This window comes from Filicampus tigris, chromosome 2 (assembly GCF_054856515.1).
Source record: "Filicampus tigris isolate MCC_2025a chromosome 2, RoL_Ftig_1.0, whole genome shotgun sequence".
Classification (NCBI taxonomy): Eukaryota; Metazoa; Chordata; class Actinopteri; order Syngnathiformes; family Syngnathidae; genus Filicampus; species Filicampus tigris.
In genome coordinates this window covers 7825767-7849369 of record NC_141218.1, presented here as the reverse complement: position 1 = coordinate 7849369, position 23603 = coordinate 7825767, and the positions used below count along the sequence as shown (strand labels likewise).

Genomic DNA, 23603 nt, shown 5'->3' with positions numbered 1-23603 from the left:
CGGGATGAACCTACAATGCTCGCGGTCATCTCCAGGGGCAACCTGATTTGACCGTTGTCAGATCGAGATGACACCCAACAATTGATCAACAGTCCCTCAAACTGGAGGCAACATGACATTGGCGGGTTGCAACTGAGGGACGGGAAGAGTCACAGAAAGGAAGACAAGTGGACATCCAACAGCTTTTGTTAATTTAGCCTTTCGGGACTGGTTCGGGAACAGCGCTGAACAGTTGGGACGTGTGTTCAAGAGTTCAAAGAAGGTCAAATCAGTTTCATCTGTCAAGGTTACAGTGCAGTTTTGGTTCATCCTGAAATTTCACCTCAAAGCCAGATATGCCAAAATTCTCGGGGGTAGTTTTATGTAGGACGGTGTGGTGTTCAGTTCCTGGAAAGCGACCACGAGTGGCATGTAGAAAATCAGGCACGGATAATTGAGCTATCTGCAGATGATAAAGCTTTCTAAGAAACAAGAACATTTCTCGCGAAAAGTGTCGGGACTTGTCCTCAAGCATTGCATTTCACAGCTGCCACCGAGGGTTTCCCCTCTAACCTTTTTAGCCGTCCTTCTCTACTCCTCAGGCACAGGCGACGTAGTGGCCATCATGATCCCGGAGCCCAAAGGTCGCGAGGTGGTGTCACTGCTGGAGCATAACGTGACCGTCACCATGACCATCACCATCGGGACCAGGAACTTGCAGAAGTACGTGAGCAGGACCTCGGTGGTCTTCGTGTCCATCTCCTTCATCGTGCTGATGATCATCTCGCTGGCCTGGCTCGTCTTCTACTACATCCAAAGGTTCCGATATGCCAACGCGCGAGACCGCAATCAGGTAGAATCGCTCCCTCATCCCCATTACAGGGATGTTGATATAGTCATGTTAAGTCCTCGAAAAATCCCTCAGTAATTATTTCATAGGACGTAGCAACTGCATTTGGAATCATTCACTCATTCCCAACTCCTTACTAAGGAATTTTTAGTGGGCTTTTTAGGGAACGTTCTAGGTCCACGATATAAAATAGATCTTTCAACTCTGAAAAGGTCTGTAATCACCTAAATGTGCCACAAAGTGACGCCAAAACAATACATTTGCATCAGTCAGCGATCCCCATACCCGCTTTCAACTGGAGCATGGAATAATCCCAACCCGCCGCCTTCCTCTCCAGCGCCGCCTCGGTGACGCAGCCAAGAAGGCCATCAGCAAGCTGCAGGTGCGCACCATCAGGAAGGGCGACCAGGAGACGGAGTGCGACTTTGACAACTGCGCCGTGTGCATCGAAGGCTACAAGGCCAACGACGTGGTCCGCATCCTGCCTTGCAGGTATTTTACCCCTGGCGGATATTTCCCACTTCCCCATTGTAAATTCCTTCCCAAACTAAATACGGTAGCACCTTGATAACTCAAAACACTTGTATCTCAAATCATTGTTGCCCAATGGAATGAATGGAAATGCCATTTATCTATTGCAGCTGCACCCCCTACCACAAATCCCAATTTTTGTTTTAGGAAAATTAGCACTCTGTAATTATTCTTTAATTGGAAAAAAACGGAGATAATTAGAATGTAAAGTGTTACCGGTAAACAGTTTGTTCTGTATGATTTAATGCTGCAATCCAATTCAGCGTGCTGCTCCCGCTGGTGTGCCCAACTTGGCCACTGGGAGGCAGTAATGTATTCCTGCAGACAGAAGAATAGACTTTTACTACTTAATACGTTTCTGTATTAGTCGTTCTTCACAGATGATTAAGAATATATGCCTATGAGTATCGTTATATTCTTTGTGCATGTGCTGTTCCGTCACTTGTGTCCAGATATCCATTGTTTAAAGGGTTGTAAAACCGTGACTATCAAACCTAACCATTAGCATGTCAATGTGAGTTTTTATTCAAAAAAAATTGCGTTAAGATAGTGAGCGTTTGGTTGGTTTGAAAACACAGCAAGTAATTAGCTGTGTAAACTTCAGCTGGGAGTGAATTTTCCATTTACATGCAATTCCCCACGTCAAAGTTTCCAAAATGTAACGTACCTGGAAAGTCAGCAGCACAAATCTGCCTCCATTTGTGTGTGTCCTTGGAGACATTTGTTCCACAAGAGCTGTGTGGACCCATGGCTGCTGGACCACCGCACGTGTCCCATGTGCAAGATGAACATCCTGAAGGCGCTGGGCATCGCCGTGAGTACTGTGGCGAACACGGGGGAGCGCCTCCTCGACCTTCACGTGGCGTCATGTCTGTTCCGTCTCCCCCGTGTCCAGTTAAACGCCGACTGCCTGGACGAACTACCGCTGGACTACGACCTGGCTCTGGGCGGCGGGGCGGGGCCCCTGGCGCTGGAGGCCGTGGTTTCTGGGGCGGACGATACGCTAAGCGAGGGAGGCTCCTCCGTGGTTCTGGACCCGGGGGTGCGACGCATGGGACTCCCGCAGGACTACCACGACACGCCCGACACCCTGAGGGACAGTCCTGTGACGGCCACCACCGACACGCACACGGGTGAGTCTGCCTCTGTGGCGAGATGAAAACTTTCCATGGGAATTATACTTTTGTAACAAATATTACAGAAACCTGCTGAGTCACTTAAGGATGTGGTAGTAGAAGTCGTCTATTCTTTGTCTCTGCATGCCTGAATTTTACAGTACAGCCTCCCGGTTACCTTAAATTGTTATTACTAGGGATGTAACGATTCACTCAAGCCCCGATTCGATCCGATTTTCGATTTTCAGTTCCCAATTTTCGATTTGATTTTTTTTTTCTTCTCCAATTGCCACCATGCTCGTCTCTGTGGACTAGTGTGGTTCTGCAGCCATCCACAAACGCAACACACGATGATGTTTGGCGCAAAAGCATAATTTGATCTACACATTCAAAATGTGCTATGCATCTGGAATGAAAAAAGCCTTTCAAGACATTACTTTCCAGATGAATTTAAGCAACCCTGGTTTTCGATTAATCGAATCGATTAATCGGGGCAAATGGATTTTGGATGGATTTTCTATTACTTGTTACATCCCTATTTATTACGCTACGTTTTTATAAGGTACAATATTATAGTTACTGAAAAACTTTTTGTTTGGGGGGGGTGGAACAGATTAATGGCATTTCATCGGGAAATTATATGAGATCAAAATATTTTGTTACTAGCATAGTCTCATACCTAACGAAACTTGCATCGCAAGGCACCACTGTATAAAAGTTTCCCAGGTTAACTTGAACATGTGGCAGGATCTTTGTGTATATTTACTGGAAATGTTCCCACGTGGTGGCGCTGAGCGTGTCCATCTTGCGTGCTGCAGGCGAGCTCCAGCCGATGGCGAGCAGCGTCTCTGTGGCGTCGTTGGTGATCGCCGTGGAAACGGGTCTGTCGGATGAGGAGGGATCCGTTCAAGTGTCTCAAATGGGGGACAAGTCCTGAGAGGAACCTAAAGGAAAATTTTAAATAAGTGAATTTAAAAAAAAAAATGATTAAACGAGCAACATGGAAGAGGACCTCCTTTGAGTTCGGCCCGATCCCAACCAGCACTTCGACCACACCGGGTTTCCCCAAAGACCCGGTCGGCTTTGGTCGGGGTCTTCCTCTTCCGGGATGGAAACGATTGACTCGTCAGCTTGTTCCCCAATCGTGCCCAGCGTCCCAAATCTCCACTCCCCAAATTCTGCGTATTCACACTGGACTTTGTGAATCCAAAGAGACCCAAAATCATTGACGAGGAAAAGACTGAAGGCAAATCTCACTCCAGTCACGAGTCGAGTCAGTCTTAAGAATGCCAGTTTGACTTCTTGCTTGGCTAAAACCGGTGAAAGGCTCGACTTTGACTTGACAAGTCTTGCCTGTTGACATGTGAGGATTCAAGGATTTACGTCATGTCAGTTACAAGTTTAATGGAAAAGAAAGTAATAGACAAGAGGGAGACCGTCTTGGGCTAATGTGCAAATCTGTTGGGACTGAGCAAGACTGTCCGACTTGACTCGCTTAACCCGAGTCATGACTTGCTTGAAATTTAGCGGCCATTTGACATTTGTTTTTTTTTTCTTGCCATAGCAACTCGGGACTTGCACACGTGACTTCCTCCCACCTCTGCGTGTCCGCTTCGTCTACCTTCCCCCGAATGTTCCAGGACCTGGTCCGCTCACTTCCTGTCCTACTATGGAATCCCGCCACGAGGCGTCGGGGTGAACATTTGTGCCGACTTGGTCCCGGCAGCATTCCGACTGACAGGACTAAAGTGTTTTTAGATGCCCGTGTGTCCAATTTTAGGGTTCATTCTCCGTCCCCGAAAAAAAAAAAATGGCAAGAAATGTCAGTACGGCAAGCAAGCAGAGATTTCAAACCCATTTCTACAATTAGTTCCATCTATCGACAATCAATGTTTGGATCTAGTGACATTTTTCTCTTCCACCGTTCCCGCCGGCGCCACGAAGAGACGACGAGAGGCGGCGCGTAACTACGAGAGCTCCAGATTGTCATCTATTTTGCTACCAGAGGAGATGTTTATTTTTGTAATGCCAAGAAGACTGAGTCGACTCCCCCCCACCCTCCTGCTGGCGGCGTCTTGTACATAGTGGACGGCGCAAAGCGACGGACGTCCTAAAGATCACCATTTTTCCATGTTGAATAATGACTTGCACAGCTTGCATCCAAAAGAAAACGGGTGTCGAACTCCTTTTTGTCGCAGGTCACATGGTAGCTACGGTTTCAATGGGGAATCGCCTCAGATTGTTACATATTGCCCCCTGCGTTTCGGTTACTATATGCGGCAGTGGATATTACTGTATATTAAGAAGAGATTCATTTCTAATCAGAAGTCATGGAAAGTAATGGCAAGCAAATAGTTGAGCATACTGTCCAATTTGGTTTCAAAGAAGGGATTTGGGGAAAATCAAATGCGTAAAAAAGTCAACCCAAACATATTTTTTTTCAAGAATATGTTCCCAGCAGGCCCACTAGTTGAAACACGGCTTTCTGATTGATTTGCAGCAAAATGCACTCGTTTTTAGCCATGTCCGGGGGCGGCCATTTTGTCTTCTGTCGACTGAAAATGACATCACAACTGCTCCCGACGACCAATCACGGCCGACCTGTTTTCTGAATCTGAGCCGTGATTGGTCGATCATTGATTTTGCTGCTTAATTTATATTCCACAAATGCAGGATTAATCATATTCTTGAAAAAAATGTTTGGGTCGACTTCCGCTTTAAAATTTGCAGGTATTCTGCCATAACGAAAAGAACAAATCCAAGCAAGAAACAAAAGTCGACACATTGCATTTGCTTCAGTGGGCCGCATCAAATTGAGTTTGGCACCTTTGGTATTGTCAAGTGGAAACATGACGCCATTCTTTGTACATGAAAGTGTTACAAGTCCAACTGCGATGACATTTTACACTCTTCTTTCTTAGTGTTGGTGGGTCATAAACTTCCCAGGATGATTTGTGGCTGCAAAATATGTTGGGGGCTGGGAGATGCAAACAATTTTTTGTTGTTGTCAAACCTTACCTTGCTATCCATTTATTTGAGCACTTGAACATGGTGCAGAGCTTTTTAGCAGTAATATGTGATGACGACGCATTGTCATGGCTGCTTTTCTTTTGTGAATGCTGTTCGGATTAAACTTCTCTCTGTTGTGTTGTAAGCCTTTACGTGTTCTTATTGATTTTGGCCGACAGGTTCATTCTTTTAACATTTTGACCACCGTAAAGAGAGCAAAAACAAAAAAAAAAACAGCTTTGGCCACTAGTTTTCAAATTGACAGTCCATTTTAATGTTTATAGCCTATAACTAGATGTTGAGCGGCTCCGCATCAGTGATGGTTTGTGTTGTTTGAAGCGTTCAGATCCATCCATCCTTCCTCTCCGTTTGGGTCTTTTTTTGCTATTCTGAAAGACAATGTGTATATGGAGTGTGTTTGACGTTTGTGCAGTTGCTGCTATTTAAGTGGCTCCACATGAACACTGCATTCTTCACTTAGGAGAAAAGGTGGAAGGTGACTTACCAGTGGACTTCAGCTGTTTGGAGAGAGTTTGGACTGGGGAGAGAATAAGAAAAAGGCATGAGTCTGTCCTCATTTTACTCTGACCAAAAGCATTTTTCTTTCCAATATTTGTTGGCTCATTTTTCACCTTGTTTCTCTTCTGGCTTCCGCGAACTTATGTCGCAAGAGGAACGCTGCCACGGCGTCAGCAACCTACACACAGTCATTATTACCACCTTCATTTAACGGGCAATTTTTCATGTAAGATGCACCCAAGCTAAAAAAGGAGTTCTGAATGCAATAATGGGCTAATGTCTATATATCAAAATTGAAACTACCCTGATTTAGACCAGTATTCACATGAAAGCTACTGCTTTTCAGATAAACTTCGGCTTCTTACTTTATCTGGTTGGTCTTCTTGCACTGCATGACCACAGGGCGGCAGCACCTGCATCATGAATTTACCTGCAGGCAGACACACACACACACAGAACCCCAAAACAGTGGAGGGAAGTAACCAAGTACAGAACGAATACTTTGCTGCTCCTGTACTTAACGAGGAAATCAACCCAAACATACATATTTTTTCAAGAATATGTTCCCAGCAGGCCCACTAGTTGAAACACGGCATTCTGATTAATATTGCTTTTGCGGAATATTGAGTTAAGCAGCGAAATGCACTCGTTTTTAGTCATCTCACGGGGTGGCCATTTTGTCACTTCTGAAAATGACATCACAAATGCTCAGGTAACGACCAATCACGACTCAGCTTCAGAAAACAGCAGCCGTGATTGGGCGATTGGACAGAAGTGACAAAATGGCCGCCCCGTGAGATGGCTAAAACTGGGTCGATTAATGGGGATGGGGGGGGTGGGATGGCTCACCTTGCATCTGACCAATGGTCAGGTCTCGGTCCAGCCGGTCTATTCCTGCCAACAGGAGAAGTTTGGGCAAGTTGCAGGCCAAAAAAAGGTTGGAGGTTCCCCGAAACCAGCCGTCCCAGTACTTCTCGGACTTGGACAGGTCTATACGCCATTTGTAGACACTCTATAGACACGTGCGCCAAAGGATTGACACCTTAGTGTCAACTTTGTCTCATGATGTCAAAACGTGAATACAACAGAAAGGTGTTTAAAAAAAAAAACAATTTCGAAGGAACTAAGTCTTAAGAGATGCAAAAAGAACTGAAATTGTACCCAATTTTTTTTTTTTTTTTTCTCAGAACAGTGCATGTCAAACGGAACCGTCTCCATACCTGGCCTTCGTCGCCACTGGCCTCCGTGGCGGCGCTCTCCTCATCATCGACGTAGCTTCGGTCATAGAACTCCTCGTTACGGTCCTCCACCGCATCGTCTCTCGCTGGGCCGGCCCTCTCCATTGCTTCGGCCTCCTCCACCTCACATCTGACACACAGCCACAAGCTTTCGTACAGCCAGCAGCGGGAGTCACGCGACTCTACTGACCGATCAAAACCAAAAACAACCTTTTGATCTGACCAACCATCGACACTCTGGCAGATTCCAGGTTCCGAATTTGTCCGCTCTTGACGCTAACAGAGAATGAAAGGCAAAGGTCTCAATGGAGACAACGTCTTTAACCGTAATTGGTTCAACGACGGCTCACCTCCACTCGATGGCGTGGTCCAAAGACTTGAAGGACTTGGGTCTCCCTTTCAGGAAGTTCTGTATGCTGTGAAGTGCTTCCATCGCACTTCCTGCCACGTCCGTTGCCGGATGATCAAATCGTCGATGAGCGTACGGAGAAGCCCGGGATATATTTCAGACCGAGCCACACACACACACACAACAGAAATCCATCTAAAAGTGTTGCTTCAATGTTTTGGTTTTAAGATGCATAAAATGGCAACTACAAACAAACCAATTCTGCGACAAAGGTGAATAGCGTCAAGCAAATAAATCAAAGGGCTCACCCTCCACTACGTCGATGGCCACAAGTCCAACGGCGGTGGGCATCAGCGCGTTGCTGGCCACGTGCACGGCGATGGCGCCGCCAACGCCGTGGCCAATCAGGACCACGGGAGGAGGGATCTCGCCATGGCAGGCCCGGACCACGTTTGCTACGTCGCTGCGAGCAGCGTAGCACCTCGGGTTAGCATCTGGTTAGCGGTGTGCGTTTTGTGAGCATGCACTTACCTAAAGTTGATATAGTTTGGGATTTTTATTTATTATAGTTAGCAGGGGTGGGCATTTTACTACAGTTTGCTGGTCCGTCATTCATCAGTCCGTCAATTTTCGTGACGAACTGGATTGTAATTGTCAGTCAGTCGGTCAGTTAGTCCGTTGGCCCGTCAGTCGGTCCCCCCAAAAACAAGTGTCTGTCCGTGACGGACTAATGGTCCATCACTGAGGGACCGTCACTGACGGACGCGGTTAGTGACAATTAGAATGACGAATGAAAACACACTTCCGTCATTCATCCGTCCGTCATTTTAAAAGGGTGTCTTGTCATTCGTCAGCAAAACGGGCATCCGTCAGTAACGGACTGATGGACCGGTCAGTCTGACGGAATGCCCACCTCTGATAGTTAATTAGTTAGTTTTAGTTTCGTTTTGAGTCCCCCCCAGATTTAGGTAGTTTTAATGACCGTAGTTTTGGAAAGGGCTTGTTTGTTTTAATCTTTTGAAAATGCTTCATTTTAATTGAATGTTTATTCGTTTTAGAATTCATTTTTTTAACTGGGGAGATACTTGTTAGGTGCAAAATTTAAAAAAAGGCAACTATCTATTGTGTGAATAAAACCAACAAAATAATTTTTTTAAATGTATTAACAACCATCAATGCCTTCGTTGGCTTCCGCCCAACCCCTTCCCCTTCCCCTTCCTCTATTATGGCGCACCTGCAGAATGGGATGTTGTGGCGCCCTAATGGCTGCGTAGCCTGTAATGTTCCCCACAGATACCTCCACATGTGCTAGGCTGCGTGTCGTGCATTAATGTATGGCTGTCTGCTGATTTTTTTTTTTCTTCCAAATTTAAACTGGGCTCTCCTTACGGGAGGGAGCTCAGTCTGGGATTGCTTTTTTTTTCCCCCTACCCTAATGTTTTCTTTTCATCTGTGAAAACAGGGCACTGTAAGAGGTGCCCTGGCTGACTCCCGTTCTGTATATACCTGTTTTATGTCTCTTGGACAGGTTCGGTCTGCTCCATTTCATTGCACCCCGTGGTACAATGACAATAAAGCTATTTTGATTCTGAATTAGGAGATGAACAAATTACAGATAGTGTGTAACAGTCCGCAGACTTTGAAGTGGAATAAGTGTATACGACTGCTTCTAAGCATCACAATACTGTACAAGTACACGGCAAAACCATTCCTAAGACACATGCTATATGGACTTTGTTTTGATAACTATTTTTATATCTCTGACTCAGATTGTGAGCCAATAAGGGCGGGCCTGGTGGTTGCCGGTTGTGATGTCATCAAAAAATGAAAGACAAAAAGGGAAGGTTTCAGATGAAAACTCAAAAGAGTCATTTGATCTTGACAGCTGGCTCAAGGCAGAGTCTGCAACTAACTGTGTAAGTCTGTGGGGATTGCCTGGGTGGGAGTTGTAGTCGATAGCAGCTCTTGAATGAATGTGCGTTCCGTTTCCGCTCTTGGAAATAAAGCGACGAGGGCATTACACTACCATTTGTTGGCATACTGTTTGAAGTGAGAAAGGAGAGCACTTGTTAAGTAACATAGCTTGTGACAAAAGGAGGAGGAGCCATAGATATGTGTCTCAACGCGCTGCAAACGCCAGCGCCTGCCAATATGATGGCGCTGCCCGATGATTGTCGTTTCTAGGCAACAAGTGGTAAGTGAACTACAATTCACAAATGACTGATCTTCCTCGCTCTGTCTGGCAGAGCTGGAATGAATACTTTAAAGTGGAAGTCAACCCAAACATATTTTTTTTCAAGAATATTTCCTATGCAGGCCCATTAGTTGAAACACGGCATTCTGATTACTATTGCGTTTGTGGACAAAGAGTTAATCCACCCATTTTTAGCCATCTCAGGGGGCAGCCATTTTGTCACTTCTGTCGACTGAAAATGACATCACAGTTGCTCAGGGCTCAGGTAATGACCAATCACGGCTGACCTGTTTTCAAGCTGTGCCGTGATTGGTCTTTACCTGAGCCCTGATCATTTGTGATGTCATTTTCAGTCGACAGAAGTTACAAAATGGCCGCCCCCTGAGATGGTTAAAAACGGGTGGATTTTTGCCCAAAAGCTCATGTTTGTAATTAATTCACAACTATGAAAATAATTGACATTTTTCGCTTTAATGTAGAAGTGTAGATTCAGTGACTCTTTAAAAAACAATTTTTTGTTTTTAAACGCTCATTTTGTATTTATTACGTTTATGGAAATGTTTTTTTCCCCCTCAACCTTAATTGTCATTAATATTAGAATAACGTTGGTGCTTACCTGGACATGGTTTGAGTAGAGAAGTCGTCCGATTGGCGGACCAGAGTGTCACCTTGACAAAAGGACAAAAATCAATGAATCCACTTCATTAAGACTTAGGCTAGTGAATATTTTTTACAATTCCACCATTCAAAACTTGGATTATTCAAGTAAATACATATGATTGGATTTTGCATTATGCCAATACACATAATACATGTGAGGTGCAGGTATACGCGTGGACATGTCGTGAGACTCACCGTGCCCCCTGAGGTCCATGGCAAGCACTTGGCAGCCTACTCTGGCAGCAATGGCCGTCTGCAACGCACAAAAGATCATCAGTCCATGCCGCGTCCTACGGCGAGCCATGCACCATTTAGTCATCATACAAATAAATTAATCAAATTCAGTTGTTGTAGTAGTGCGCAGAACTGTCTTGCTTGTGTGTGACTGTCTCGGTATATTTAGCGAGTTTTCAGACCCCTCTAGCGATTGTTTAAGAAAAAAAAGCGTCAATTCTAGCGACTTTTTCTGATGTTATTAGAGACTCTGATGTGAAAGTACATATCGTTCTTATTGTTCTCGACATGCAGCTGGTGCTTCCGTCGGCCTCTCCCCCGTCCCAGAGCACTCACAGGCGGCTCAGTCCTCTCGCAGGTCCCCACGCCACCCCCCCCCACAGCTGCAGTCAGAGCAGGAGATGTTCACCCCTCCGTGTCCAGATTGCAAATGAATCGCGCATGCGAACCCTTGTTCTCCGCCTTGGTTTAAAGTCAAGAAGGGATAAATGTGATTTTTTTTTTTTGTCTAAACAAATACTGTAACTTCATTTAAAGATACTCACCTCGTCCGGACAGTTCAGTGTGTGTTTGCATTTCTCCGTAACATAAGATAACCTCGAACGGCTCTCTAGTTTAACATGGCCCAGTCTAAACTGGACAGTCAAAAGTACAATTTTGCAAATCGGGTGATCGCATCATTTAGCGACTTCTAGCGACTTTTAGGACAGCCAATAGCTACTTTCCTTACTGACGATTTGGCAACGTTGGACGAAGAGCACGCTAGCACGTGGATACGGAATAAATACCCGCTCAGCTTCCTGCAACGGCCTGGGGTCACACTCACTGTAAAAACGGCCCAGGACAGGGCTGAGTGTCCTCCTCCATGCAGAAGAACCAGCAGGGGGCCCTCACATCCCGCCTTGTAAACCCTGAAGACGTCTCGGCTGTCAGCCTGACCCACGCTTACGTCCTCCATCTGCTCAAAATACTCCTGCCACGACACGGGCGAGTAGTCCAAGTTCTGGCCCACATCGCTGGTCCACATGCAGGCACACAGAAAAGCGACACACACTTTTAAACTGGCACCTTGAAATATGAGCCGTCGTCGGGCTGATTCTTTGCTTTGACTTGCGAGTGCAGTGAACTCAACTCACTTTACAACAAGCAGCAGTTTGGCAGATAATTAACAGTCTACAATCATACTGCCTCCCGGTGGCCAAGGCGGGCACATCAGGAGGAGCAGCACAAGGAATTGGATTGCGGCATTAACTTCTTGACATTCCATTTCCATTGTTATGACTCCATGCTTTGATCAGGTAATAATAATAAATTATTATTGAAGGTACACCATTATAGAGGGCTAGTTTTCCTTATTCAAAACAAAAACACAAAAATGTAGAGGTTTTCCATACAATTCAATTGGGAAAGATGATCCGAGATGCAAGGGTTTGATGTTCCGAGCGTGGTCACTGAACAATTTAAATTTGTATCTCAAGGTAATGCTTATTTGAGTTCTGGAAAAGTGACTTACTGCTCCTTGTCAAAGTTCTCCTCCCACATGCTTGCTTCTCAGCTGCTGTAGTGGCGCCAGGCCTTTCCCTCAAACGTCTCTCACGCGCTCCACGACGTCGGGCAGAAGGACGGCTTCTATCCAACGAATAAAGAAGACGCTCCGTGAACACGGTTACGCACGCCAGAACAAGAACTAGTCAGCTGGTCGTGTCAGGCGACATCTCGGCAGCGGCGGACCATTGGCTGACGGCGCCTGGAGTGGGCCTGCAGGTTGACACACTTCAAACTTGTTCACGTATGTCATTCACACTTGTGTGTATAAGTTGGAAGAATTTGTAAGCCATGTACAGAAACATGACTTAGCAGTCATTTATTCGAGTCTTAAGGCAGAAGTCAACCCAAACATATTTTTTTCAAGGATATGTTCCCAGCAGGCCAACTAGTTGAAACACGGCATTCTGATTAATTTTGCATTTGTGGAATATAAGTTAAGCAGCAAAATGCACTCGTTTTTAGCCATCTCAGGGGGGCGGCCATTTTGTCTTCTGTCGACCGAAAATGACATCGCAACTGCTCACAACGACCAATCACGGCTCAGAATCAGAAAACATGTCAGCCGTGATTCGTCGTCGTCGTTGCTAAAAACGAGTGCATTTTGCTGCTTAACTGATATTCCACAAAAGCAAAATTAATCAGAATGCTGTGTTTCAACTTGTGGGGCTGCTGGGAACATATTCTTGAAAAAAATGTTTGGGTCGACTTCCGCTTTAATGGAATTCAAATTAAACTATGTGGCATTTCAGAACAACCCAGCAATAAGATAGCCTACTGTTTGTCAAAATGTACTTTACCATTATCGTGACTTTTGGCCAATTGAGTCGGATGACAATTTTAATTTGCAATAAAGTCAGTTCACAGTAAACAGCAATTTGGCAAATGATGAACAATTTAAGAAGCAGTTTAATGTCACTCCCAGTTGAAGTATACTGTCAAACTAAACACTATTTTAAACAACTGGACAACTTTGCCTTAGAAACAGCCCCTGCTAGCTTAATGCTAATATATAGTAGAAAATACTATTGTCATCAACAGTTAACTTCAATAGTTGCAGTTTTACAACCCTTTTGGCAACAGATATATTATTTAAGCTCTACTACTAAATCGCAGCAGTAGTAGAAGTCTTTTCTTCTTGGTTTGTGTCAGCATGACTGGATTATACAGTACTGCCTCCCAGTGGTCAGGGTGGGCACATCAGAAGGAGCAGAACCCAATTGGATTGCAGCATGAAATCATGATGCACATCCTCTTTATGTTGATACTCCACGTTTTTATAAAGTACAACATTATAGAGTGCTTATTTTCTTCAATAAAAAACAAAAATGTGTTTTTTGTGGTGGGGTTCTGGAATGGATTAATGGCATTTCATTCATTTCATTGGGGAAAGATGATTTGAGACAAGTGTTTTTAGTTACTGGCGTGGTCACGGAACGAATCAAACTTGTATCGCAAGACACCAGTGAACATCCAGATTTCATTTGGTGTTGATTTCCAGTCAATTTAAAAAGTTAAAACAATTAAAAGGATGGTAATTTATACTAACGACAAGAAATTATATTCGTCAAACGCTATTCACTAAAGGCTCAAAATCAAACTAGGCCTGAGGGATATTCATTCCCAACCAACGGCATCATTAGGCAACAACAACTCCAGCACCTGCATTTCACTTTCAGTTGGAAGTGACACATTGACAGAAGCAGCAACCATTCCCCTCAGGTGTGAATGACAGACAGTATCCTAGTAACCAGCAGAGGAAGACTCCCGTCCTCAACTGTCATTAAAAAAAAAAAAAATCATCAAAAAAAACATCCATCCATTTCCTTCCGCTTATCTGGGGTCGCAGGGCAGTTTTAACAACAACACCAACTTGCCCGTCCAATTTAAAAGCACTGTCCAATTTACAACCCAAGTTTGAGATTGTTGGCTTTAGATAAGGCACCTGGGTGCCCAAGTCAACAGGGTGGGATCATGGATGGGACCACTGGGACCAAACACCATACCTTCCGTTTTTTTCTCATTCAATTTTTAAAAATGCAGTGCCACCAGGCCTCGATTTCCTCCAGACAGGACAAAAGTGGCCGTAAAGTGGAAATCAACCCAAACATATTTTTTTTCAAGAATATGTTCCCAGCAGAGCCACTAGTTGAAACACGGCATTCTGACTAATATTGCGTTTGTGGAATATGAGTTAAGCAGCAAAATCCACCCCTTTTTAGCCATCTCAGGCTGCGGTCATTTTGTCACTTCTGTTGACTGAAAATGACTTCACCACTACTCAGGGCTCAGGTAACGAACAATCACGGCTCAGCTTCAGAAAACAGGTCAGCTGCGATTGGTCGTTACCTGAGCCCTGAACAGTTGTGATGTCATTTTTAGTCGACAGAAGTGACAAAATGGCCGCCCCCAGAGATGGCTAAAAAGGGGTGGATTAACTCTTATTCCACAAACGCAATATTTATCAGAATGCCTTGTTTCAACTCGTGGGCCTGCATATAACATACAGGGTATTCTTGAAAAAAATGTGCTCAGCGAACATTAATCTGACAGTCGTACGCATAAGCAGTGACAGCAAATACTTTCTCAAGATGGAACCCAGGGGCAGCAAATAAAATGAAAACAGCAGGGGCCCCAAAACTGAACCCTGTGGAACACCATACAACAACGGGGCAGTTGCTGATGTTAACGACACAGCAGAATGTCCACATTCGGAACCAAAACGAGAGCACTGTGTACTAAACTGACCTTCACACGCAGCAAAAAGTGAAGCAAAAATTGCCGGTTTCAACATTTGCTACTGTAACTGAAATCAGAATTATCTTAATTCCTCAGGGTGTCATGGATTGAAATTTTGTTACTTTTTTTAAATTATTTTTTTTAAGTGAAGTGTAGAATATGAGCAAGACACCTGCACGCTGTATCTATCGGAAACATGGGTCACACCTTCAGTTACAAAAGCGGGCTGCGCACCACAGTAAAAACTCCCATTGATGTGGACAGCACATATGTGCAATCTCTCGCGCAGTGCAGCAGTGTAGCAGAGCTTTGTGTTTGGATGACAGCCAGAGGCTGATTGTTGCCGCACACGGTGAGTGATACGTTTCCTTCTCGTTTACCATTTACAAAGGGAATAGGAATGAGCGTTTTAAGTTTTAAAATGAGCATTTACGCGAGTGTGGAGTGAAAGGAAGGAGGCCGGAGGTCAAAGTCAGTCAAATCAAGCAGGCTTTGAAAAGCTCTCGGTAACTCCTCTGCCACGATCAAGGACTCTGCGATATCAGCACGCTTGCGTCAGATGCAGATTGTTCAGCGCTTGGTGTGACATGTCGGCTTTTGGAGGCCACACACACTCGAACTACAGGGATGGAGATCAGTCATCCCGAATAGGGAATGGCAAAGAACATGCGATTATGGGTGTTTTGCTTTACACTGTTATAATATGATGCACGACCGGCGATGACTTAAACTCATAAAATGCAAATGATTAGTGTTCCATCCCGCATGGTCAGAGCCCCAACTTCGAAGCCAACGCCGATTGATGACCGTCAACATTTTGCGGCGAAACATTTGGTTTCGTTCCAAAGCATTTTGCCTTCCTCGTCGATTTTGTGACCATTGCAAAAGAAATCAGAAAATGTTTGTTGTGCATTTTGTAGGAGTGTGAGCAAGGAATGATGGAACTGCAGCAGACCGACGCAGGAAAAAGCCAGGTACCTTATCCCGATGCCGCAACTTTAAGAAGTAAAGGTTGAAGTCTGCGATTGCGTTCTTTTTGGCGTTCAGTGTACGCCGCAACAAGGCGCCACGGTCAGCTTCCACAACATTCACTACAAGGTGACACAGGCCGGAGGATGTTTGTGCTGGACGAAGAAGAAGACCACCAAAGATATCCTCATTGACCTCAAGTGAGAAACTCTTTTGAACATGGAAGCAAGCAGTGGTGTACGTGCTGGAGGACCAGGAAGGAAGCGCGCTTTGTCCGAAATACACAACAATGAGCTGGGCTTTAACCAATAAACACACATATGAATTGTTCCAAAAGAAGCAGAGAAGGTTCAGTCCACACCAAATGTCAGTCCTTCCTTTTTCGGATTCCGTGCACGTATGTCATTTTTAAATGACAAAAATGTCATGGCTTTTCCGTCCCCTAACGTAAGTGTCGTTAATATTGTGTCCGAACAAAGGCCACACCTGGCATGTTTGTATCTCCGACGTTTTACTATCCAGCTCATGTAATCATTGACCGATCCAAACTGAAGGTGAAGGCCAGTTCAAGTCAATAAACGTGCTTACAGCTCATTCAGCTGTGCTCGCTTTCTGAGATTAGTTTGAAATCATGGCTTGACGCCTTCAAAAAGGCTTGGAAAGATTTGCAAAGATGTGCTGCCATCCACAGTGGGATCATGAAGCCAGGCCTGAATGCCATTATGGGAGCAACCGGAAGTGGAAAGTCATCGTGAGTGCCATAAATCAATCAAAAAAAAAAAAAAGTCACGAAATAACGTCCATCATCATCACGTGATGTCATATTTGTTTGGGGGGGGGTTTGAAGGTTCCTGGATGTTTTGGCCGCCAGGAAGGATCCTGCAGGTCTGTCAGGTGAAGTCCTCATTGACGGCGCCCCTCAGCCGCCCAACTTCAAATGTCTGTCGGGATACGTGGTGCAGGTGAGACGCTTTGCTATAAGGCCATACAAACATTAACATGAAATCATTGATTGAATTTCAGGGGCAAGTCTTAACACCCCAGCTTTACGTATGAGATTCTCCCACCACTGGCTAATCCAAGATATCCTCAAATGCATTTGAAGTGGATGCATTGGCACACAGCACTTCCCGGTTGGCTTTAAGGTGGCTCGTGCCCTTCTGGTTGGCATATAAACCTTTAGTGACAACGTTAAAAAAAAAAAAAAAACTTGACTCCATTTCAACTTTCAAACACACCAGGCCTGGTATTTTGATTCCAGTAGCCCGCCTGACCTTTCTACCACAAATGCTTCAAGCATATAGTCCCTTACCACAGCAATTTAAAACAATACCTGGCAACATACACTTCTGCATACTCACTCAGACACATACAGCAACATTTTTTTTTCTCATTCCCAGAACCAACAAAAATTGGTAGAAGGGCTTCCAATTTGAAAGGTCCTACAGACTTGGAAGACCCCGAGAAGATAAGCTCTGTTGATCTTAAAAACACCCTTCCGGCTCAATGTCAAACTTGATGTCAGTGTTGCTGTCCTCTGGGTCCTATTCCAGACGTGAGGTGTAGCAGCCAAATCAAGCAAACACAGTCCCAAAACACATTGTTTTTAACTCATTCACTGCCAGACATTTTCAGACCCTTTTTTACCCAAAGGTTTGAAAACATTTGAAAAAAATACAAATAAGTTCCGGCGGCACGGTGGTCGACTGGTTAGCACGTCCGCCTCACAGTTCAGAGGTCGCGGGTTCGATCCCGGCCCCGGCCTCCCTGTGTGGTGTTTGCAAGTTCTCCCCGTGCCTGCGTGGGTTTTCTCCGGGTACTCCAGTTTCCTCCCACATTCCAAAAACATGCATGGTAAGTTGATTGGACTCTCTAAATTGCCCCTAGGTGTGATTGTGAGTGCGGATGTTTGTCTCTGTGTGCCCTGCGATTGGCTGGCAACGGATTCAGGGTGTCCCCCGCCTACTGCCCGAAGACAGCTGGGATAGGCTCCAGCACGCCCCGCGACCCATGTGAGGATAAGCGGCATCGATAATGGATGGATGGATAAATAAATTCCTGGGATTGAATGGCTGAACTGTGAAAAGACGAGTAAATTCGTCAATGGCAGTGAATGAGTTAAACAGGTTGTGCAACGGTATCCAAAATATGAGGCAAAGTCAATTGATAAAAAAGGCTATAAGCTTGTACAGGTTATGTTAAATGTCGGGCCGCCACGAAAACAAGATGGCCGCTCAACTCAAGGGGCTATCCTTAAAAAAAAATTTTAAAAAGTGTTTTGCTTCCGGTGACAGGATGACGTGGTGATGGGAACGCTGACCGTCAGAGAGAACTTCAGCTTCTCGGCGGCACTGCGTCTCCCATCCAGCGTTTCGCAGGCCGTCAAGGAGCAGAAAGTGGTCCAACTGATCCAGGAGCTCGGACTGAGCCGCGTGGCCGACTCTCGGGTGAGGTGGGCCACACGGGGGAGGCGCCCGCGTCGGCCTGCGTTCTAACGCCCCGTCACGCTGCAGGTGGGCACCCAGCTGATTCGCGGCATCTCCGGGGGCGAACGGAAGCGCACCAACATCGGCATGGAGCTCATCATCAACCCGCCCGTTCTTTTCTTGGATGAGCCCACTACCGGATTGGATGCCAGCACCGCCAACGCTGTGCTGATGCTGCTCAAAAGGTGCAGGCGTGTTCGACAAAAAGAGCAAGCCAATTTGATTCACGTCGCACCAAATCACAAGTTATTTCGAGGCACTTGACACACTGAGCACACTTAGCTAACCAACTCAACCCCGACAGAGGCGAGGAAACCAGGCTTAGTAGCTGACCCGAACTTTAACCTCCAAGACAAGCCGGGCTCGCTCTGTGCCGGTAAAATTGAGATGGAGAGAGAGACTAGTTACTCGAGGTTCAGAGGGTAGAGAAAACAGGAACAGGAGAGCAGCCGGGGGAGGGACAAGAGAACAATGGGTACACCAACAGCTGTATCAACAACAGTAAGTCATATCCCAGCAGTAGAACACCTGTCGTGCTACCTGATTTTCTTCTCCAGGATGGCCAACAGCGGGCGCACCATCATCTTGTCCATCCACCAGCCTCGCTACTCCATCTACCGGCTTTTTGACAGCCTCACCCTGCTGGTCAACGGCAGACAGGTCACTTCCGCCACTCGGGTACCATTGCGCTCGAGTGACTTCTTACACTGTTAAACTACTCACTCAGGTGTACCACGGCCCGGCAAACAGCGCACTGGACTACTTTTCGGGAATTGGTAGGAAGAGCACCGCTCTTGTCCACTCGTAGCCGAGTAGCTTTCCTGAGGACTCTCGTTCACACTTCCTTTGCCAGGGTACGTTTGTGAGCCTCACAACAACCCCGCGGACTTCTTCCTGGACGTCATCAACGGGGACTCCGCCGCGATTGCCGTCAGCAGTGTGGACGGGGAAGGTGTGTTGCGAGATGATGTTCTGTTGCTCAGCTTTTGTCGAACTGCTTCTAATCCGACTTCTAGATTTGGGCTCGGTGTTGAAATCCAGGCAAGGAATCGAGGACAAACTGGTGGAGGAATACAGAAATTGCTCCGACTACAGGCGGACCAAAGCGGAGTTGGGTAGGGACAACAAAACATCACAGCAAAGACTGACAAAAAGAAGCAGGAATAGAAAGAGCACCTCACGTTCTTCCAGAGAGAATTGTCCAAGGTAAGAAGGCGAGCAGCTCCACCCCCTCCAGAACCATCACCTACAATACCAGCTTCCTGACGCAGTTCCGCTGGGTTCTTAAGAGGACATTCCGCAACCTCCTGCTCAACCCGCAGACCTCCATCGCTCAGGTGAGAGGCCCTAAACCACAACCAAACGCCAACACGGTCCTTAGCATGAGACTACTCAATAGCTACATCCAGTGGAGGAGAGAGGAACTGCGGCTGAGGTGCTTGTCGTTTAGGTCGCAGTTACGTTGTTCCTGGCTCTGGTCGTCGGAGCCATTTTCTTCAACGTCCAGGCAGACCAGAGCGGGATCCAGAACAGGTCACGTTCTCTTCTGTTCCTTTGGGCTAAATCGCGTCCGGGGATCACGGCGGGAAATCGTCGACTTCCATCTCCCCCGGTCATTTGTATCTTATGCTCTAGCTCCAGCTATCGGCAAGTCTTGCCTTAACACCTTTCCTCTTCCTTTGGGTTTCCAGTATCCTTCGATATCGTATCTAGTGTCTCCACTCCAAATCATTTTAGTCTGCTGCCTCGAGCTTTGCCTCCAAACCTTCCTGTCTGTGCCGTTGCTCTGATGACACTCATTGTTGTTCCCTTCCATCGTCGTCACTCCCCAAAATACCTCCGCATCTTCAACTCAGCCAACTCCCAGCACCGTCTCATGTCTTCAGGTCATTGCGACCGTTTCCGAACAACAGAGCTGCTTTCGCAACCTCCCGATAAAGCTTTGCTTTCACTTTAGCCGATGCTCTTCTTCTGTCTGCTTCTGTCCTAGCTGGGCTCTTTTCGTCACCTTTTCCTCCACGCTCCCCATTACTGTAAGGAATAGCACAAAGGTCACGGGTATACGTTGCCGCCACGCTTCCAGGTTCGGCGCCCTCTTCTTCATCACCGTCAACCAGTGTTTCAGCTCCTTGTCGTCGGCCGAGCTCTTCATCGCGGAGAGGAAACTCTTCATGTGCGTTTGAAGCAGAAAAAAAAACGCGTGGACACATGAAAACGAGCACACGTGACGCTCTCTATCTTCGCAGTCACGAGTACATCAGCGGCTACTACCGGGTATCCGTCTACTTCCTGTGCAAGATCCTCTCCGACATCCTCACGCTGAGGACCATCCCCGCAATCGTATTCAGCTGTGTGGCCTACTTCATGATTGGTGGGCAGCAGTCGTCACAAAAATGTCGGGTTTTGCTACTCTTTTTTTTTTTTTTGTTTCAGTATGTCCAGAATATAGAGCAGGGGTAGCTTGGTTTCCAGTTACAAGCCATCGCTTGGTTGATGTTTTTGGGGTTTTTTTTCCCCCGGATAAAAATGATCAGTCATAGTACCACTGTTTTGGATATAGCACTTTCAAAATTGCGTATGGACTGGGTGCAGGGCTGAAGCCAACGGCGGAGGCGTTCTTCCTCTTCATGTTCACCGTGACTCTGGTGGCGTACACCGCCACCGCCATGGCGCTGGCCATCTCTGCTGACCAGACAGTGGTCGCCATCGCCAACATCTTCATGACCATCGCCTGCGTTTTCATGATGGTGACGCTCACACCATTGTTTTCACTAGTCCCGAAGCGCGCGAAGGGACAAACGGACAAAACACTGGGCGTGTCCTTTCAGATCTTTGCAGGCCTGCTGGTCAATCTCCCTTCCATCGTCAGCTGGCTGGCTTGGCTGAAATACCTGAGCATACCACGCTATGGTCTCGGTGTAAGACAGACACACGCACGCACACCACCTACGATTTATGTGTCTGTTGATTCTCAGTCATCCGGGTGAGTTAATCCACAAAAATTGAACGGAGGCAACGTTTAAACATCATGCCAGAAGACTTCAGTTCCAAATTTTCGGTGTGAAGTCTGTGAAGGGGTCGCTTGGGCTCTCCAATGTCCTCACTACACTGCGCGGCATAAACAACATTGCTGATACTGTCTCTTTGGATTTTGTCTTTGGGGCGTTGCTTGCTTTTAAGTGCATTGGTATGACATATGAGAAAAACCTCATAGTCCTTTTGGATGAAATTTGAAACGACCAAGATCCACTTGCCTCCATTCAAGTTTTGGGGAAGACCTCCTGCGAGCACATATAAGCGCCACAAATTCTTTCCTGGTCTCAAGGCTCTGCAGGTGAACGAGTTCTACGGGTTGGACTTCTGCCGCGGACTCAACAGCAGCAGCGTGCCACCAGGGACAATGTAAGAACCGCTAAAATGTTAACGGCAAGTCTCAAGTGGCGAATGCAATTTTAGGGAATTGTATAGCACATGAATGCCGAATAGCTGACGCAGAACTTTACTCCGGTTGAAAAATTGGGATAGACAGGGTCAGATTGCAATTATCGTCTATTTATTTAGAAACGGACAACTTGGAATTCTGCATGGTGGATTAATAATTCCCAAGATGTCCTGAATGAGCGGAATATTTTGAAGTTGAAATGCTTGAATCAATCAAAGAATGTGGAAGGATTACCAAGGTTGTAAAACGTCTCTGTTAATTTGGTAATTGCGTCACAGGAAATGTGAAATACACTGAATAATGTGTTGAATTTGGAAATGTGAAAAATTACATCCATTATGTCCTGAATGATCTGAATATTTATAATAGCCTTTCTTTCCTAACTATGAGGCAACAACAAAATCCACATTCAACATCGAGTAAGAATCTATGCTAATGCTAATGCTAATGCTAATGCACTGTAGCCAGTTTGTTGTACTGTATGACTTACTTTCAGATGTCTTCATTGTTTCCCTCGCAACCACCAAAAATAAAACTGCTGTCATAACTCCAACAAAGTAGCCCATATACGAGATGGCAAAAGTTTCCTGGCCCAAATTGTCCATCTAACAAGCGCACCTGTTTCAATCAAAAGAACACGTTGATGAGCCTGCGCGCACACGAGATCCCGTGCTGACCTGTACACAAAGAAATGGCCACCTGGTAGCGCCATTGCTCTTTTTTAATTTTGGTTGTCCTTCGGCAAAATATAGGCTCCAACAGTCCGGTGGTTGAAATGGTGAAATTTAATGTAATATGTAAAGTGTAATGTAAAAACAACAACAACAAAAAACGCCATCTTGCTTGAGTTTAAATTGATGTATCTTATATTGTTAGTTTCCATTCGTTTCAATTTTTTCTTTCACGGCAAATGTGGAATTGTGTAAAAATTGTGAGAATTGGGGAATGTGACAAAGATTTGCCTGAGTGTCCTTTGTTTTGGGAATTTGCCCAGTTGCAGGGGGCAGGACTTTTTGGACGACCAAGGCGTGGAATACTCAACTTGGGGCTTTTGGCAGAACCACGTGGCCCTTGGGGTCATGATTGTGTGCTTCCTCGCCATTGCTTACCTCAAACTGCGCTTCATCAGGAAGTTCACCTGAACCGGCTTGGACACAACTCGAAACAAAAGGAAATATTGAAAAGACGCCACAAAAGTTTGCCAGGAGTGAACAAATGATTAAATTGTGTCTTTGCACATAAAAATACAATGCAGAATTTACACTTATTTCATTAATTATATTTCTCTACATTTTATTTATTCGTTAATAGTATTAACTTTCTTTGTAGTTTACAAATATACACAGAAAAAAATGCTGTGCATAATTTACTCAATTTTATTTCGGCAAGTGGTTGCACGAAATAAAATCATTTGAATCGAGATTTTTTTTAAGAAGACTATACATTTCCTTTAGAAATATATATGGATGATTTTATTTTGCGCGACCATTTGACAAAATAAAATCGAGTAAATTCAACCATCATTTTTTTCCAGTGTACATAATAAATATCTATACACTGTTTATCTATAATTAGTATAATTAAAAGTATCTTTATTCATGGATATCTGAATATAGTTTGTTTTCAATGTTTTTATTTGTCTGTTTTAATATTTTTACGTATTTTAGTATTTCGTTAGTCAAGCAGCATAATTGAAAGTCATTTTGATGTACGATCATATCAATAAAAAATCATGAATCATGTA

At 45.3% G+C, this 23603-nt stretch overlaps 3 protein-coding genes across 5 annotated transcripts in view; 2 read left to right on the top strand and 1 right to left on the bottom strand.

Moving 5' to 3' along the window:
• The window catches only part of rnf150b (ring finger protein 150b), a 6586-nt gene extending 957 nt beyond the window's left edge, over nt 1-5629 (top strand). Inside the window, exons 2-6 of the mRNA XM_086014679.1 lie at nt 582-832; nt 1167-1321; nt 2078-2174; nt 2256-2493; nt 3294-5629. Coding sequence (XP_085870805.1) covers nt 582-832; nt 1167-1321; nt 2078-2174; nt 2256-2493; nt 3294-3412 — 860 coding nt within the window. The 3' untranslated portion in view covers nt 3413-5629. The remainder of the gene's footprint in view (nt 1-581; nt 833-1166; nt 1322-2077; nt 2175-2255; nt 2494-3293) is intronic.
• On the bottom strand, nt 5285-22546 carry LOC147151208 (protein phosphatase methylesterase 1-like). Of its 3 annotated transcripts, none has more exons than XM_086014704.1 (14): nt 22350-22544; nt 12192-12307; nt 11505-11703; nt 10640-10697; nt 10401-10452; nt 7899-8053; nt 7592-7682; nt 7452-7517; nt 7224-7371; nt 6853-7015; nt 6369-6433; nt 6117-6181; nt 5990-6022; nt 5290-5873 (listed from the first exon to the last, which is right to left on the bottom strand). In XM_086014704.1, coding segments are annotated over exons 2-14 (1125 nt in total). In that variant the 5' UTR covers nt 12221-12307; nt 22350-22544; the 3' UTR covers nt 5290-5872. The 3 variants fall into 3 exon arrangements, with proteins under 3 accessions (XP_085870846.1, XP_085870830.1, XP_085870837.1); XM_086014711.1 differs by having other exon boundaries at nt 5294-5873; nt 11505-11694; nt 22350-22542; XM_086014720.1 differs by lacking the exon at nt 7452-7517 and having other exon boundaries at nt 5285-5873; nt 22350-22546.
• On the top strand, nt 12332-23603 carry LOC147151207 (broad substrate specificity ATP-binding cassette transporter ABCG2-like). The gene is given in 19 exon segments (XM_086014654.1): nt 12332-12442; nt 15883-15936; nt 16010-16131; nt 16623-16682; nt 16779-16893; nt 18226-18378; nt 18445-18602; nt 18975-19077; nt 19145-19193; nt 19271-19403; nt 19405-19532; nt 19609-19754; nt 19868-19950; nt 20501-20590; nt 20664-20788; nt 21010-21164; nt 21246-21335; nt 21743-21819; nt 22854-23603. Coding segments are annotated over 18 exon segments (1974 nt in total). The 5' UTR covers nt 12332-12442; nt 15883-15897; the 3' UTR covers nt 23002-23603.

What these genes read in the sequence shown, in the direction of transcription:
- LOC147151208 (XM_086014704.1), bottom strand. Translation starts at nt 12,220, where the DNA reads ATGTGGGAGGAGAACTTTGACAAGGAGCA. An exon ending in GAGAACTTTGACAAGGAGCA is followed by an intron (nt 11,704 to 12,191) that starts GTAAGTCACTTT and finishes GTGTGCCTGCAT; the next exon opens with GTGGACCAGCGATGTGGGCC. An exon ending in TCTACTCAAACCATGTCCAG is followed by an intron (nt 8,054 to 10,400) that starts GTAAGCACCAAC and finishes CGCTGCTCGCAG; the next exon opens with CGACGTAGCAAACGTGGTCC.